Source organism: Erinaceus europaeus, chromosome 19, assembly GCF_950295315.1.
Source record: "Erinaceus europaeus chromosome 19, mEriEur2.1, whole genome shotgun sequence".
NCBI lineage: Eukaryota > Metazoa > Chordata > Mammalia > Eulipotyphla > Erinaceidae > Erinaceus > Erinaceus europaeus.
Window position 1 is genome coordinate 17419805 of NC_080180.1, and position 18075 is coordinate 17437879.

General features: G+C 38.0%; 1 protein-coding gene across 1 annotated transcript in view; it reads left to right on the forward strand.

Moving 5' to 3' along the window:
• Window positions 1-18075, forward strand: part of PTPRC (protein tyrosine phosphatase receptor type C) — a 126366-nt gene that overhangs the window by 83346 nt on the left and 24945 nt on the right. Inside the window, exons 13-19 of the mRNA XM_060178505.1 lie at window positions 298-453; window positions 1965-2176; window positions 5064-5124; window positions 13767-13875; window positions 14626-14660; window positions 16508-16617; window positions 17975-18065. Of these exons, the coding sequence (XP_060034488.1) occupies window positions 298-453; window positions 1965-2176; window positions 5064-5124; window positions 13767-13875; window positions 14626-14660; window positions 16508-16617; window positions 17975-18065 (774 nt within the window). The remainder of the gene's footprint in view (window positions 1-297; window positions 454-1964; window positions 2177-5063; window positions 5125-13766; window positions 13876-14625; window positions 14661-16507; window positions 16618-17974; window positions 18066-18075) is intronic.

Sequence of the window (18075 nt, forward strand, 5' to 3'; positions counted from 1 at the left end):
TAAAGCTTTCCCCCTGCAGGTGAGGACCAGGGGGTTGAACCCAGGTCTTTGAGCATTGTAATATTTGTGCTTTATGTGGGGTGCCACCACCCAGCCCCTTCAATACATTAGTTTCTAATTGGAAAGATGTATTTCTCAACATGTATTTATTTCTCACTTAGTCTAGAGTCAGGTTGGAATGATTTCTTGTAAAGACCAAACCAATCTGAATGTGCTATAATTTTATTCTAAATGAATTAATACCTGTTGTCTTTCTTTCTTTCTTCTTCTTCTCTCTTTTTTTTTTTTTTTTTGAAGTTCCAAAGTGCCAGGTTTTGGGCATAGAGATATCTCATAATATATCTGGACTGTTACCTTATAAAGACTATTTGGTATCACTGCGTGCCTTCAACAAGGGAAAAGTGTTCCGAAATGGAACTGTTACAAAACGTGAATTTAAAACTAATCCTGCAGGTAAGTGATGTATACCTCACTGCTACTTTCTGTGAACGACAAGGGGGCAAAATCTCAACTTTCAAGCATTGAGTTTAGCTAGCTTTATGTTTCTTTAGAGAAACATATTGATTTGGCTTATTTGTTAAAATTTAATGTTGACAAAAGTTTAAAATTTTATCCTCAGCTCTCTGCAGCCTTTAGAACTGTAAGTATGAACGAAATACAGGTGAAACTCAGACTAGCTATGACCTATTACAGCAGATCCAAAGATTCTAAAGGCGAGACATGGGCAGGGTTGAAAGAGGGTTGGGGGAGTTGGGCGGTATAGTGCAGCGGGTTAAGCGCAGGTGGCACCAAGTGCAAGGACTGTCTTAAGGATCCCGGTTCAAGCCCCCGGCTCCCCACCTGCAGGAGGTCGCTTCACAAGCGGTGGTGAAGCAGGTCTGCAGGTGTCTATCTTTCTCTCCCCGTCTCTGTCTTCCCCTCCTCTCTCCATTTCTCTCTGTCCTATCCAACAACGACAACATCAAGAACAACAACAATAGTAACTGCAACAATAAAAAACAACAGGGCAACAAAAGGGAAGAAATAAATAAATAAATATTAAAAAGAAAGAAAGAAGGTTGGGTACCCAGTGTACTACAATGGAGGAAAATGTCCATGGTGGTGGGTCTGCTGTCCAGACGTTTATCACTGGGATATAAGAAGTAGTACTCAAGTGGCAACTGTCTCGTAAATTTCTTCCAATAAAGTGATTTTTGAAAAAGAGCTAAGAAAAAATAATTGGAAGAATGAAACACGAGGGCTTAGTAACTGGTACAAGTTAAAATATTTCAGACAATTATATAACCAACTTGGATAAAATATACTTTGTTTTTATTTATTATATAGAAATACTAACTGCAATCAGATTCTTAAAATGTCTCACAAAACACTTGCTTTTTAACTTGTCACCTGACAAAACACCAAAACAACTTATTTGTTAGCACTTTCTCCTCTCTGTTATATTCAAGGCATTCTGTGACATTCAAGGCTTCCTTTCAATGGCATTTGACTCATGCCACTTGAATGTTTCCATAGTTAACAGGAGTTACATCAACACCATTCCCACCACCAAAGGACTGTGTCGGGGGAACCCCCCCATTAAGAACAATGAACCCACCTTCTCTGACCCATCTTAAATGGAGCTAGAAGGTAGATGTTCAGCTTCAATAGGTGATTTTTAAAAAATGTGTATTGTGATTCTTCCATGTAAACTGTAACTTCCTCATTCATAACATTCAAATGAATACTGATTATCTTGCACATTTTTATAATTAAAAATTTGAAACAGGTTTTTACCAAAATGACTAATGTAATAGATATTTCCTGATTTTTTTCACTTGTCCTTTTTATTGACAGAGTATTACATTACAGCATTATGTAAGTTATAGCTGTGCATCAAAGTAAATCAAGATGTGTCTTTACTATATTAAGCTAATCACTGAATGTCTAAACTTTTTTATTTTATTTTTTTTTAATTTTGGTAGAGCCAGGAGAGGTCAACAAATGGGACATTAGTTTAAAGTCAGATAACAGCCTAAGTGCTACTTGTGAACATCCTGAAAAAGTTAATGGTCCTGTGAATGGAAGATTCTATATGATTGTTAAAAAAGGAAGTGATGTGATTGCAAATAAATCAGAAGACACATGTAAATTTTTACAAGAAGGCCTTCAATATTCAACAGAGTATACTGTTGTGGTAAGATTATAATTTTCACGAGCCTAATTAGCTGTTATATGTTACAAAGATTATGTTGTACTTAAATAATAAGACCAGGGCTCACCTGATCTTGAAAGATTGTGATATCTAATTAAGTCATACTTTAAAATCCTATGTCTGATTCCAAACTTTTCATCCTTCCCAGTAATAACAATGACATAAAACAGATGTTTTCTTAGACTTATTTTTTGACACTCAAAGTGGCTTAGCTATAGCTGAATAGCCTGTGCCAAGAGCACTACACTTAAAAAATTTTTTAAATTATTTTTATTTGTTTTTTTTGTACCGGGGGGGTCTTCTAAGACCACCAAGAGACAGTTTTGAGTATGCAAATGCAAAGGAGTCTTTATTGCTAGCTGGCTAGGGTCAGGACTATCACAGAGGCAGACACAGCTGCTCCTGGTGCCGACCCAGACCTTTGCCACTGGCCTTCTCTTATAGGAATTTCTAAGTACACTGAGCAAACAGCAAAGACTGAGCAAACATCCTGTAGTTTCAGTAAGGACAAGGGGGGGGGGGTCTCATAATTTTCAGGTTTTCCCATCAAGTCCCTGCTAGTTTCGGTAATTGCCTGTTTTTCCCACCACATTTTTCTGATTCATTTCACAGAACTGTTCCACCCTGTTCTTCTGCTTGTTCCTGTAAATAATTATTCCCAAGAACAATATAATATTAGTTTAAGCTTCCACTTTCCAACAGTTTATTGGATAGAGACAGCCAGAAACCAAGGGGTGGGGGGTAGTAGAAAGGGAGAGAGACAGAGAGACACCTGCAGCACTGCTTCACCACTCCCAAGGATTTTCTCGTGCATCTGGGGACCAGGACCTTGAACCTGGATCCTCGTTCATTGTAACATGTGCACTCAATCAGGCATGCCACCACCGGACCCCAAGAACACAACATTTTTACACAATCAATTAATACTTTGCCAAATATTTTGTCTTTTTTTTGGCTATGTTAATGCTGAGTTTTTTGATTATGAAAAACTGTATAGCTACCCTCAGGTTAGAAAATAGTAGAAATAAATATTAGGAAATCCTAGTGAACATAAAGAGTTAAAAAAAAAAAAAGCTCACCTAGTAAGTTCACTATCAACTTATCACCTTCCACATGTATTTCTAAAATGAAAAAAGTTCAGTCTTTCCCTGCTGTTCCAGGGGAAATAACATTCTGTTTGTTTCTCCCCTGTGAGCCTCCATTATTATTTATATGATCAGATACCGCTTTTCATTCAAGCCATCAACTTTGTAGGGATTTTTTCCTCCATCAAGTAATTCTTGGTAACACCAGATGAATTTAATTCTGATAAGATCTACCCAGAGACAGAGTCAGATTCCACAAGAAAGGAACTCAGTCCTACAAGACTATCCATACCCCACTTCAGATGCCAATCACAAGCATCTTTTAAATTACTATTGGAGTCAACAGCTTCACGGTTTATTAATTCTTTAATAATAAACCTTTATAAACTTGATGATTTAGTGCACAATTAGAGTTAGTGTTGGTATGAATGTGGCTGTATATCATTTTTGTTGTACCTTGGCATAAGGTTATGCTACCCTAATAAATTCAGTGGAGACATTTTCCTAACTTTTATAACTGTAAATAGCCTTAAAATGACTTGTTTTATATATACAAAAATAGTTTTTCCATCATGGAGTAAGTTTTAGAGAATCAGTTATATTTTCTTTCCAAATTACTGTTCTTTTCTGATACTTTACCCATTTTGTGTCTGTCATTTATATTTTTCCAAAGAATCATCAATATTAAAGAAATACTTTATTATTGTATATTACTTCACCTTATTTTTAAATATTTATTATTCCCCTGGTAACCACGAAGCAGCAGGGACACTGATTTCTGTTTCCCAATACACCAAGATTTTACTCAATAATCTTCTGCCTTTTTTGATCTTTTTTCTCCCATTTGTTACATATAATATGTTATCCTGGGGAAAATATATTAAAACACGGTTTTAAAATTTGATTTTAAATTCAAATTTGTTAAAATAATTGAAGATAATGGCTCCTTTTTCCATCCTCTTCAGCTCTCTTCAAAAGATCATTCTTCATTTTCTCTTTTGAGTCTAATATAATTTGTTTTTATGTTGATTCCTGTCTTTAGCTCTACATTTAAGAGTTCATGAGGGAATAATCAGTTAACCTTCATTCATCACTGTGATCTCTGCTTATTAAATGAAATTAGTTGCTTTGTTGGTGATGTTATTCAGACACATATTTACTTAAATTTATTTTCTGTCAAACACTTCATTGCTTTTTTTTTCCTTTCAGTTTTCCTAGTTCATCCAAGTTGACTTAACTTTGTATTCAATACTGTAAGAAGTAGGGTTTAGACTGCTCAAGTCTGTATTGTGGACTTAGCTCAGCATCACTTGTATCAATATGTATCATCTTAACTCCTGTGAGCTAAATATTACTTTAAGTCTTGCCATTCTTATATTTCTACGTGTGTCCTTTAAAATGGTGCTTCTGGCTCCTGGGACATGAGGGTGGAGGAGGACATAGGCTGGGGATGAGAGTGTTTGGCAGATAAGTGAGAATTTTTTACCCATGTATCAACACCTGTATCTACTATCAATAATTAATCTCCCCAATAAAAAAAGGAAAAAAATCTATGTGCATCTTATGTGTTTCTCATATAAACAGTATATGATAGAATGTCCTGTGTAAATAAGTGTGAAGGAATTAATCATAAATAGGGAATTTTAACTTTCAATTGTGACTTTATTTATTAAATTTTACCCCTTCAGTTTCACATACTATAGTTGATTATATTATTTCTAAACAGGTTAAGATATCTTTATACCTTTTTCACTGTTAAGTATTTTTGTATTACTGAATTCCAGGTGTATTACCACAATGGAGTCTATGGTGGAAAACAAGTGAGAAAAAATGTAACAACAAATTGTAAGTCTTAGCTTTTTATCATTTATATTAAAATACGTAATCATATTTTCAAAACTATTATTTTGCAAAGTCATTGCATTATTATTTATTTATATATTTTTCCATCTGTCTATTTTCAGTTCTTATATTCCCTCCATGTATAAAACCAATATTGCCTGCTGTTCTTTCCAGAGTCAGTAGGAAAAAGGCTTAGTGCACTGTTTTTTCTGTGTGGGCCAATGAAATCTTTCTCTTGGACAGTGCACTGCTTTGCCAAATGTGCATCTTAGATTCAATTCCAACCCCCAATGTGTTAAAGGAAGCTTCAGTGCTGTGGCTGCTCGCTCTCTCGCTCTCTCTCTTTCTCTTTGCCTCCCTGTCTCTATCTGAACAAACAAAACTTATTATTATTATTTTTTGGCGCCTCCTGGGTTATTGCTGGGTCTGGGTCTCGGTGCCTGCACTAAGAATCCACTGTTCCTGGAGGTTATTTTTTCCAATTTTATTGCCCTTGTTGTTTATCATTGTTGTTCTTATTATTGCATGCCGTTGTTGGTGGATAGGACAGAGAGAAATCGAGAGAGGAGGGGAAGACAGAGACGGGGAAGAGAAAGACACCTGCAGACTGGCTTCACAGCTTGTGAAGCGACCCTCCATGCAGGTGGGGAACCCGGGGCTCGAACAGGATTTCTTACACTGGTCTTTGCGCTTTACGCCACAAGCCTACTGCTCAGCCCCCACAAAACCTTTTTGTACTTGTAAGTAAAAAAAATTACATTATTTAAAATTTCTGTGCTGGGGGCAGACAGTAGTCCACCTGGATGAGTGCACACATTACCATGCCCAAGGTCCAGAGTTCAAGCCCCCTGTACTCACTTGCAGGTGAGAAGCTTCACGAGTGGTGAAATAGCTTTGAAAGTATCTTTCTCTTTCCCTCTCTATCAGCCCGCTCTTCTCTCAGTTTCTCTCTTTCCTATCCAATAAAAGAAAGAAATGAATGAATGGAAAAATGGCCACCAAATGGCTACAAATTTGTTGTGCAGACACTGAGCAATGATTATGGTGGCAATGAAAAAGACAAACAAAAACCAGACTTTTGCTCTGTGTTAACCAGACCATTCCTGATGCCATCATGACTTTTTCTCAGCCTTCTGTCTCACACACAAATGTACATCCTTAATCATAGAACGTTCTTCTTCAGTCTTTCCCAAAAAAGCAAGATACCTAAGCAACTTATTTTCCAAACTGTTTTACTAGCTTCTATGTGAAATTTCAATTCTTCCTTCCCAGATTTATAAAATGAAAGCTCTTCTTGTTAAATGCCAGACTCAATCGGTCAAATAACTTTGATCAGATTGCCACATAAGGCCTTTTCTTCTACAACCTCTTACAGTATAAATAACTTCATCAACTTGCAATGATTGATTTTTTTTTTTCCAGTGCTAAGCAACAATCTCGAATGCTTAGGGGTCAGGAAATTACTTGGACATTTCACCCTCATTCTTCAACAGGTCAGATTTGGCACTGTTTCTAGATGGAGGTTCAGAACTGGAAACAGCTTGGCAACAAGAGAGATAGGCAAGCGAAACCTGGTAGCAATGCACTTTTTAGTCCAGACACTGCTCAGTACTCTTGTGAAAGTTTTATGGACATAACTTCAACATATGCCAACAGGATGTGCTCTGTGTTACTGCACTTGGTGAAGGACAAAACTTTCCCATCAGTTCAGTATAGCTCATTCATACCCCTCCTTGTCCAAATACAGTTCAGCAACCAGGGGCCATTTTTTTTTTGTTTGTTTTACCATCAGCTGTTATCTGGTAACACAATTAATATTCCATCTTTATCAGATTCCCAGGTCAAGGTTGCTGAGAGCTATCTTCCGTAAAGCAGATTTTTTTTAAACCTCTTTTGCAATGTGCTATGTTGGTGGTGAGCCTCTCTTCTTTTCTTCTTTCCTTTGTTTTCTTCTCTTTCTCCCCCCACCCCACATTCCAAAACTTGTTGACCTCTCTTTACTCTTTGCTTTCCTGCTACCATTATCTCTGCCATTTTGGATCTTGGTCATTGTCCACTCTTTCATATTGGTGGGATTCCTGAAGAAATGAAGAGAAAAAAAAATGCTAAAGCTATGAGGTGTATCTCAACGCTTGGAATGTTTAATTTGGAAGTTTATTAAGACAAGTCTGAAACACGACATTTCTTTTTTTTTTTTTAATTTAAGAAAGGATTAATTAACAAAACCATAGGGTAGGAGGGGTACAACTCCACACAATTCCCACCACCCAATCTCCATAACCCACCCCCTCCCCTGATAGCTTTCCCATTCTCTAGCCCTCTGGGAGCATGGACCCAGGGTCATTGAGGGTTGCAGAAGGTAGAAGGTCTGGCTTCTGTAATTGCTTCCCTGCTGAACATGGGCGTTGACTGGTCGGTCCATACTCCCAGTCTGCCTCTCTCTTTCCCTAGTAGGGTGTGTCTCTGGGGAAGCTGAGCTCCAGGACACATTGGTGGGGTCTTCAATCCAGGGAAGCCTGGCCAGCATCCTGGTGGCATCTGGAACCTGGTGATTGAAAAGAGAGTTAACATATGAAGCCAAACAAATTGTTGAGCAATCATGGACCCAAAGCTTGGAATAGTGGAGAGGAAGTGTTAGGGAAGTACTCACTGCAAACTCTAGTGCACTTCTGCTTTCCGGTATATATTTTGCAGTAGTTTATGGATACGTGTGAACATAAGCTCTCTCTCACAGAAACTGGTGTATATCTAGTTTATGGGACTTTGTTAGAAAGTGAACTACCTGAGATGAAATTAGAGTGTACTATATAAGGAAAGGTCTCACCCGAGTAATGAAGCTGAAGGGTTGTTATTCCACACGTGAATTCTCTGGACACAGTCTGAGGTGAAGCATGTTGAGGTGGCAATCATTGCGTTGGTTAGGTTGTGATTGGCGGATGCAATATTATTTGGTATGGATTGGGAGAGGCATACGGGGAAGTGGGCCCTATCCAAGGGTTCCAGGACTGGGGGAAGTAGGGGCTCTTTAGTGGAGATGTGAGGTTCCTGCTGTCTTAGGGTTCAAAAAGACAATCGATAGTTAATGTTATCATCACATTATTTGGTAATTGGGTTAACTTTGAAAAGTCCTTTTGTTATGGTTTGCTGTGCAGTACCCAGTATCTTGTATATAGCTGTGCTATTGGGTGCTTCTGATCTACTTGGTCTAGGCTTTTGAGAGAGTCCACATATCAAATACACAGCCTATATATTAAAAGGATTCAGTTTGTGTTTTGAGAAACTTTGAGACATACAATTGATTTTCCCCCTCTCATATTAATTAACTACTGATTTATATGTCTACATTTTGCTAGGAGTGTACATAAATACCATTCCCACCACCAAAAGACTGTGACCCATCCCTCCCACCTACTCCCACCCCCCACTGGCCCAGGAAGCTGCATGTCTACCCCTCACCACTGGGTTTTTTCTTTGGTCTACTTACAATTTGGTCAGGTCCTGCTTTTAGTTTCCCTTTCAGATCTTCTTCCTCAACTTCTGTTGATGAGTGGGATCATCCCATACTCATCTTTATCTTTCTGACTTAGCTCACTTAATATAATTCCTTCTAGCTCTGTCCAAGATAGGTCAGAGAAGGTGGGTTCATTGTTCTTGATAGCTGCATAGTATTCCATTGTGTATATATACCACAGCTTTCTCAGCCACTTGACATTTCTATAGAATCAATCCCACCTATTTGCTATGCATTGGGAAGCTTGCTTATAGTCGTATGGTGAAGTTTCTTGCAAAGTCCCATCACAAGGTATTATATTTTGCTAATAACTGCCTTTCATTTCAATAATATTATTGAGGGAGGCTAACATTCGATGTTTGCCTGTCTGAAGAGATTTTTATCCTCAAATCCTGGAAATAATCAATATTTATGCCACTAACCACTGGCACAGGTTGACAATTTTAGTGGGGAAAAAAAAAAAAGCTTAAACTAGATATAGAAAAAGAACACTGTGTCTTCTTAGGAGTCTATTGCAATGAAATCTCCTTCCCTTAAAACATTAAACACAGTGCAAACATACATTTAATCTTCCTGTGCATTCACATACATATATTCAGTGAATAATGCTTATTTAATACATGTTTTTCTTTCAAAAGACTTGCAACTTCTAGAAAGATATACGTATACACACACATAATGGATATTTATACATGCTCTCAAAATATCCCTTTAATTAAGATAAAACCACCCTTATTTAATAGATGAAGAAATTTCAGGGCCGAGCGATGGTGCACCTGGTTGAGCGCACATATTACAATTCGCAAGGACCCATGTTTAAGCCCCTGATCCCCACCTGCAGAGTGAAAGGTCTGCTTGTGGTGAAGCAGTGTTGGAGGCGCCTCTCTCTCTCACTCTCTCTCTCTCTCTCCCCTTCCCAATCTCTTGATTTCTGGCTGTCTCGGTCCAACAAATAAAGATAATAAGAAAGAAATTTTGATTCATAATGTTTGACTTATATGCTTTGTGTAATGAATCTAGAAATGACAAACCCAGAATCTAAAAAAACTCTGGTCTAACATCTACCACCTCTATTTTTCTGAATTTTCAATTATAAATATTTTGAACATCAGTCACAAAATTTATGGCAGCTGTTTCCTTGGCAGAGTCATTTCAGGTGGTAGAACAAAAGTTTCTTTACTCATGGAAAATCTCAACTGACCATCAAGGAAAGAGCAGCTTTCTTAACTCCTTGTTTATGTTTTTCATACATCGAGGAGAAAATATAGCTATTTTATTAGTTTCCCATCAAAAACTAAAAATTGGGGAGAGCTGATTATTTTTAATGTCTTTTATTTTAATGAGAAAGCAATACAAAGAGATACATACACAGAGACTCCAGAGCGCTGCTCAGCTCTGGCTTGTGGTGGTGCTGAGGATTGAACCTGGGTCTTCAGAGGTCTTCAGAAAGTCTTTTGCATAACCATTACGCATCCCCAGCCTTGAACTGATATTTTTGGTGCTTTGATTTTGGTTGTCTCCCAGGGACTATCACAGCACAGGGCAGAGACCAACGGCCCAGTTTATATGGGGTAAAGAGAGGTGATAATTAAGGTAATGGGAGATGCTGTTAGATAGCCAATCCATTCTCAGTGACTTAACAGGGCAGACCTTTTAAAATATATTTTTTATTCTAATGAGAGTTATATATATAGAGAGGTAGATAGACAGATAGGGAGAGAGACTAACTAATGCACTGTTCAGTTCTGGTTTAGCATGGTGCTAGGATTGAACCTAGGACTTTGGAGCCTCAGGTATGAGAGCAAGAAAATATCTTGCTTGATCCACCCCCTGGGAATTTGTGTGCATGTAGAGCATAAGGCCGTATCTGGAGGGGGAACAGAGTTATCCACCTGTATCTCAATTACCTGGCTACAGGAAATTTCTGTGGTGACTATTTCAAGAGGTAAATAAAAGGGTTACGTTAATGGTTAGCCAATGTCAGGGACCAGGTGATGGCACACCTGCTAGAGCACAAGTTACCACGTAGAGGACTCAGATTTACATCCTGGTTCCACCTGCAGGAGCAAAGTTTCTTGAGTGGTAGAGGGGTGCTATAGGCGTCTCTTTCTCTACTTTTTTATTTTATTTTATTTTATTTTATTTTATTTATTTATTTTTCCTTTTGTTGTCCTTGTCTTTTTATTGTTGTAGTTATTATTGTTGTTATTGATGTCATTGTTGTTAGATAGGATAGAGAGAAATTGAGAGAGGAGGGGAAGACAGAGATGGGGAGAGAGAGACAGACACCTGCAGCTTCACTACATGTGAAGCGACTCTCCTGCAGGTGGGGAGCCAGGGGCCCGAACCAGAATCCTTATGCAGGTCCTTGCAGTTTGTACCATGTGCGCTTTACCTGCTGCACTACCGTCCAACTCCCCTCTTTCTTTACTTTAACACCCCCCCCCCATCTGTTTCTCATCTACTGGGTTGAGGAGAAGTGCAGTGGTGGCTCACCAGGCTTGCATGCCTGAGACTCCAAAGGCAACAGAGTCAACCAACAACACCAAGTAATGACACAACTGAGTAGAACTCTGGTCTTTATATATCACTTTCTCATTAAAATAAATAAGTCTTTAATTAATTTACTTAAAAACACATTTCTGTTGACAGAGCACTGGCACAGTGAAACTGGGTTTCTGCTCAGAGTATCAATCCCAGAGTTAAAATCTTTATTTAGCCAGGCTGGATTTTTTTCCTAGAGACTGTGTCAAAAAGACTTTTGGCCCTATTTCTCTAGGGAGTGTAGGCCAGGAAATCTCACATAGATCCCAGAGGTCAGATTCTTCCCATGAAGTCTCCTCCGTAACAGTGGCGTGATGGAATCTCCTTCTGCTTTTGAAAAACTCATGATGAGGTCAAGCTCATCCAAAGCAACTTCCATATTTTAAACATCTCAACTGACTGAAATGTTCATTCTTTTCATACACTGTTCTCACAGTTGTGCCTGGAGTAGCATTTCATGAAATAGCTGGGCTCCATCTTAGAATTATGTTCATTACATTTGTTTTCAGGACAGCAGTCTTCTAGCCTCATTCCCGCCTTGAATATGTTATCTCTGACCTGCCTATAAAGCATGTATTAGGATGACTGGATTTCACTCTCATTATCAAAATAGTCAATGACTGCCACCTCTCCAGATTCAAAGGAGGTCTTGAAACTTTACATCAGGCTCAACCTGACGCTGTTGACTGGCTACGGAAGAAGGGCAAACGCTAGAAGAAGAATCAAAATAGTTACACTCTCAGGTGGCGTCTCACGGCTGACCACTCACTCATGATACTCCAATTACATTGTCATTTTTGCCATTGTTGGGACATACCAGTCCTGTTTCCTCCTTTATGCTCGGGCCCTAACCAACTAAACTTGTCTCTCTAAAAAGTATCCTGGAAATATATGCTTAGCTAATTCTCTTTCTTCTCACAACACTTACCATCTTCTAAACTAATTGGTCACTTTTAAATTTTTTATATATATATATGCATGTATTTTAGATAGATATTGAGAGGGAGAGAGAGAGAGACGAAAGAGAAAGAGAGAGAGAGAGAGAGAGAGAACTGCAGTATTGCTTCAGCACTCATGAAGCTTCCCCCGAGAGAGAGAACTGCTGTACTGCTTCAGCACTCATGAAGCTTCCCCCCAGTAGGTGGTGACTAGGGGCTTGAACTGCGGGACTTGTCCACTATGTGTGCAGTCAACCAGGTGCTCTGCTGCCAGGCCCCTAGTCACTTCTCAGTCTTTTTTCCCAAGAAAGTCAATTTCATGACTTTTGTCAGTTTTCTTTTCTAAAATATACTAAATGTACTAAATTTGAAACTAAGATTCATCTTTCTTTCCCTTTCTGCTAATTGTTTGCTGTAAATACATTAATTTAATCTCACCTTAGAAGCTAGGGAGGTTTTTGAACAAAGTTTCAGTGAGGAAATGGTACAACCTAAGTAGGCTAGTTCTTGAATTGAGGCCTTCCAGTCACTGTGCTTACATTTTACACTAAATGTATATTATGCTCATCTGTGGTTAGATGTAGAAAGCTCTAACACACCCTCTTTGCCTTGTCCTTCCTCTAGGAAAAGGAACTATTTAATGTTAAATCAAAGTAAAATTTATAGTAGGAAAAGTCTAACCCTAACTGTAGAAAGAAATTCTTTTGTTTGTTTGTTTAAATTTCTTCATTAACTGATTTCATACTTCAATAGACAGGTAAAATATTTGGCTTCCTGTGGCAGGAATCTTTCCGATTCCCTTAGGAGGCTACACACATCTGTATATAGAGATAAACTACTGTCTGAGAATTTCTTCTTGAGAATTCTAACAATCTATTTGATTCATTATAACAGAGTGACGGGTCAGGTGGTAGCACACCTGGTTGAGCAGACATATGACCATGTTCAAGGACCTGGTTCCTACCCCTGATTCACACACGTAGGGGGGAAACTCAGAGTTGAATTCTGACTTAATTTTCTAACTCTCTAGCTCTCCCTACTCTCTCAATTTCTTTCTGTTCTATCAAATAGAAGATAAAAAAGAAATGGACAGCAAAACACGTGCATTTGTTGTGCAGGCACTGAGGCCCAGTGACAATAAAATAAATAAATAAATTGGACTGACTGAAAGAAAATGAAGTAAATCTAAATGATAGGATCTTGTAAATGGGCATTGTTTTATGGAAGGAAGCGAGTTCTTTTGTATCCTATATACTGTTAAAATATACAACATGCATTTTTTTGTTTTAAATGACATGGGCAATGTTCAGATAGGAATTCATTGATGTCACTCTAGAAATTTTATTGTTGGGGGTGGGGTGGTGGCATGCCAGGTTAAGAGCACATAGGGTTATGTGCAAGGATATGTGCAATGAACCGGGTTTGAACCCTGCTCTCCAGAACTGGTGGATTCATAGGGCTGGCACTGATCTCCAGTTACTGGAGGCAACAAAAAAGAAAAAAAAAGAAAAGGGAAGAAAGAAAACGAAGAAAGAAATTTTATTATTAAAGCCCTAATTGAAATAAAAATGTTAAATGTATTATAAAGGTGATTACTCAAAGAATCTCATGAAATGTCTGACATAATAATCTTGATGTATTTTTATTTCTAGATAATACTACTGCACTGATTACATTTCTGGTATTTCTGATTGTTGTGACATCAATAGCCCTGCTTATTGTTCTTTATAAAATCTATGATCTACATAAGAGAAGATCCAGGTAAGAGTTTTCAGTAATAATAATAGTAAAATGATTTATTGGGATTGTTTGGACCTAGCATTGTGAAAAATGTGAATTCAAATAAGAACACATAAAATCTACTTAATCACTGAGCTTTTATTCAGTGACTTTTTTTTTTTTTTTTTGAAGTAGAAGAGAAAGAGAAAGAGAGAGAGAGAGACAGAGCTATTCAGTGACTTTTAATGTGGTCATATTGGCTTATATACTATTACTATTTTCTGTAGTCACTGATAATTGTTGATGAATTTCTTTTAATAAGAACCAATGAGAAGAATGTGTCTGCTCTTCAAAATGGGTCAGAGGAATGTAAAATCTAAAAATGATAAAGGTGAAGGAAAGGAGAGAAACAGCTGTGGGAGTATGTGTTCTTCTTCAACCAGGAGTAAATAAATTAATTCCTTATCTGAGTTTAGCAGACAGCCCTTTGATTCATTTTCTTTCTTTTCTCCACCCCCTCTTCTCTCTTTTCTCCTTCCCTCCTTCCCTTTTCTCCCATCTCTCTTTTCCTCTCCTCTTCTTGCTGGCCCTCACCCAGCACTTATTTTCATTCACTTTCTCTTCCACTCTCCTCACTCATTCTCATCTCCACTTCCTCAGCCCACTCCTCCATGTAACCCCAATTTGTTACTATTTCTATCACCATTCCCTCTTTCCTTCAGTGAATTTACTAAATAGAAAGACAACTGAATTTCTTTAAAATATGGGAACTAACATTTCTTATTTCCACAGCAATTTAGATGAACGTCATGAACTTATTGAAAGGGGTAAGCATGTTTTGTTATTTTTACTAATGACGGTTTCATTAACAATTTCATTTACTTATTAAGTTTTAAAATTTGAGTCCATTTGTTTAAAATAAAAATCCAGTGGTTTTTTTACCCAGTTGAACATCCTTAATTTAATGTATCTTTGTACTTATTCAGTCAGTGTTGAATACGACTTGCTGGTCTAGTGTAAACGAATTAACAAATTGAGTCCAGGGTGGAAGGTTACTAGCTATATTTTTTATCTGCCTACTTATAGTATTGTATGATAAGTTAAATGTTGAAATAGCAACAAGAAAATTGTAAGATAGTTAAATAAATATTACAATTGCTATTACAAATGCACATATCGAAGAAATATGAATATGAAGTATTCCATATAAAATATGAATCAAAGACATATGAATCTCCTTACAGTTATGATATTTATTCTTGGGTCTGTTCTCTGGGTACATAAAATGAGGAAGGACATCTAGGTAGGGAGAACAGGATGTACTGAGTCTTGGGGATATGGCACACGTGACACACTTGGAGAGCAGTCACACAGATAGTGTAAAGAAAGGCTAGGAAATAATGAGGTTAAGATGGGCTGAGTGAAATTACTAAGTATTTAAACTTCAGCTTTAGGCAAGGAAGCACCAATAATATTGTTATTGTTTATTTTAAGCAAGTTGTGTTACATGTTCACATTAGAATCTCAGAACATTAATTTGTGGCAGCATAGAAGGTAAAACAATATAGGGCAACACAGGAAAGGGGGAGGTGTTAAGATGTAGTTAGGGCTAGGGAGATAGCATAATCTATATACAAAAGAGTTTCATTCCTGGAGATCCATGGTGCCAGGTTCAATCCCTGACACCACCACAAACCAGAGGTAAGTAGTGCCCTGGTTTAAAAAAAAATGTGGCTACAGGAGTGAGTGTCAGTGACTGAAACTGAAAAAGAGCAGAAATAATGGAAAGGTCATAACCTATTTGATATAGGAATAGAGGGTATAACTTTAGAGGATATTGTCACACTTGACCAGAAATAAGTGAGAAATCTTAGAAAATTTGGACGTCAAGCTTGAATTACTTTGTGGATGTCTATCCTGTTTACTAAGATCTGAAATACTAAAATAAGGAAAAATGACTTTCACCTTGAACATCTTTTTCCTAATTTATTACGAAAACGACATGAAAAAGCTCCTACTATATAGCCACACCTGACCACCTGAGTGTAGATTTTCTCCTGAGTCACAGGCCAACTCTCTGCACTCCCCCCCCCCCCCCCAGAGCTTCCTTGCTGCTGTTCCACCCCCTGAGGGGCAACAGCAATGGAGAGCCACAGTTGTAAATTGGTGAGGCTTATGTTCATTCTCCCCCTTCGGCAGTTTTTTTGTTGATAAAACTCAGACCCGAGGTGGTACTTCAACTGGCAGACTGTTTGGTAACAGCTCCCAGAGTAGATACTGAATTTCAGCCCCAGGAATCTCTCCTTAAGCCCTTCTCTGCCCATGAGCCACACATGTTTGCACTCACCCATGACTTGGTGGGTTCCTGGAGTGACCCCAGTCTTATCTAGTTGCATTCTCTTGTGATCCTCTTTTTCCACTTTGAACATCTTGACTTATCTATGTGAAGCATATTTCTGTGGAAAATTTGAGAGTAAGTCAGATAATTGAATGTAAATCCCAGCAGAGGGCTCAAGATTTAAGTAGTAGTATGTACGCAAATGTTTATGCATGTGTGAGACTTTCCAGGTGTTAAGCTTGTGAGAGGAAGCCAGGATATCAATTTATTGGAATTTGCATGAACACTTGAAGGACAGGCGTAATACTGGTTTTTGAATCTTTAATATGTTTAAAGATGATGAGAAACAGCTGATGAATGTGGAGCCAATACATGCAGATGTTTTGTTGGAAACTTACAAGAGAAAGATTGCTGATGAAGGAAGATTATTTCTGGCTGAATTTCAGGTGTGTGCACTTTTTTTTTTTTTTAGGTAATGAGAAACGCTACTCAATTATTAAGTTCTTTCATTTTTTGTGTATTGTATAACTGTTTCCCTCCATATTTAATCCCATTGAATACTGCAACACAGTCAAAGCAGATATTATTAACTACAGTCACAGAGCAAAAAAGATATTTATTGTTGTCTTTTTTTTTCTTCTTAATTGCCATAAGGGTTATCACTGGGGTTCAGTCCTTGCATGATGAATTTACCAGTCCAGGCAGTCATTTCTCTTTCTTTCTTTCTTTCTTTAGAAGGAAGGAGTAGAATTGATAAGAGGGCAGAGGGATAAGGAGGAAGAAAGAAACACTGGTAGCACTGCTTCAGCACTCATGACTCTTCCTCCCTGTAGATGGAAGCAAGGGACTTGAGGCATGCCCTCAAACATGGTAGCATCTATAGTCTACCTGGTACACCACTACTCATCCTTGAGATATTCATTATCATGGACTAGTAAATAACCTAAAATAATGTTTTTGTATATTATTATTACTAGTTATTAAGCTGTAGCACAAGCTACTTGGCTGAATTTGTACTTTTTTAATCTAGACAATCAAATAAGTATGATTTAAGTTTGATCATGCAATTCAAGTAAATAAATGAATTATAAATTGTTTTTAAACTAATTCATTCTTCTAGCATTTACTTTTAAAGTAGTCCCTTATTCACTTTCTAAGAAAAAAAATTTGTACAATCTCTAGTAAGTCTGATTTCAGTTCTTTTATTATTATTTTTTTTATTTATAAAAAGGAAACATTGACTAAACCATAGGATAAGAGGGATACAACTTCACACAATTCCCACCACCAGACCTACGTATCCCATCCCCTCCCCTGATAGCTTTCCTATTCTTTATCCCTCTGGGAGAATGGACCCAAGGTCACTGTGGGATGCAGAAGGTTGAAGGTCTGGCTTCTGTAATTGCTTCCCCGCTGAACATGGGCGTTGATAGGTTGATCCATACTCCCAGCCTGTCTCTCTCTTTCCCTAGTGGGAAGGGCTCTGGGGAAGCAGAGCTCGAGCAGAGCTCTGGTGGGGTTGTCTGTCCAGGGAAGTCTGGTCGGCATAATGCTAGCATCTGGAACCCAATCCAGAGAATCCCTGATCACAAGCTACTGTTTGTTGGAGCTCACACCAGCCCCTACTTGCAAGTCGCCATCTTGGCTCCGTCCTGGGCTTTCTCTCTGATCTAGTTCTAACAGGCAACTTGTTCATTGCTCTGAAGGAAATACATTATTGCACATTTATTCAAAGTATGAATTGGCAAGGGGGGATTTCTTTTTTCTTGCACCTGCTATAATCCAATCTGTGTGTTTCTTCAGAGCATTCCACGGGTGTTCAGCAAGTTTTCTATCAAAGAGGCCCGAAAAAGTGTGAATCAAAACAAAAACCGTTATGTGGACATCCTGCCTTGTAAGTACTA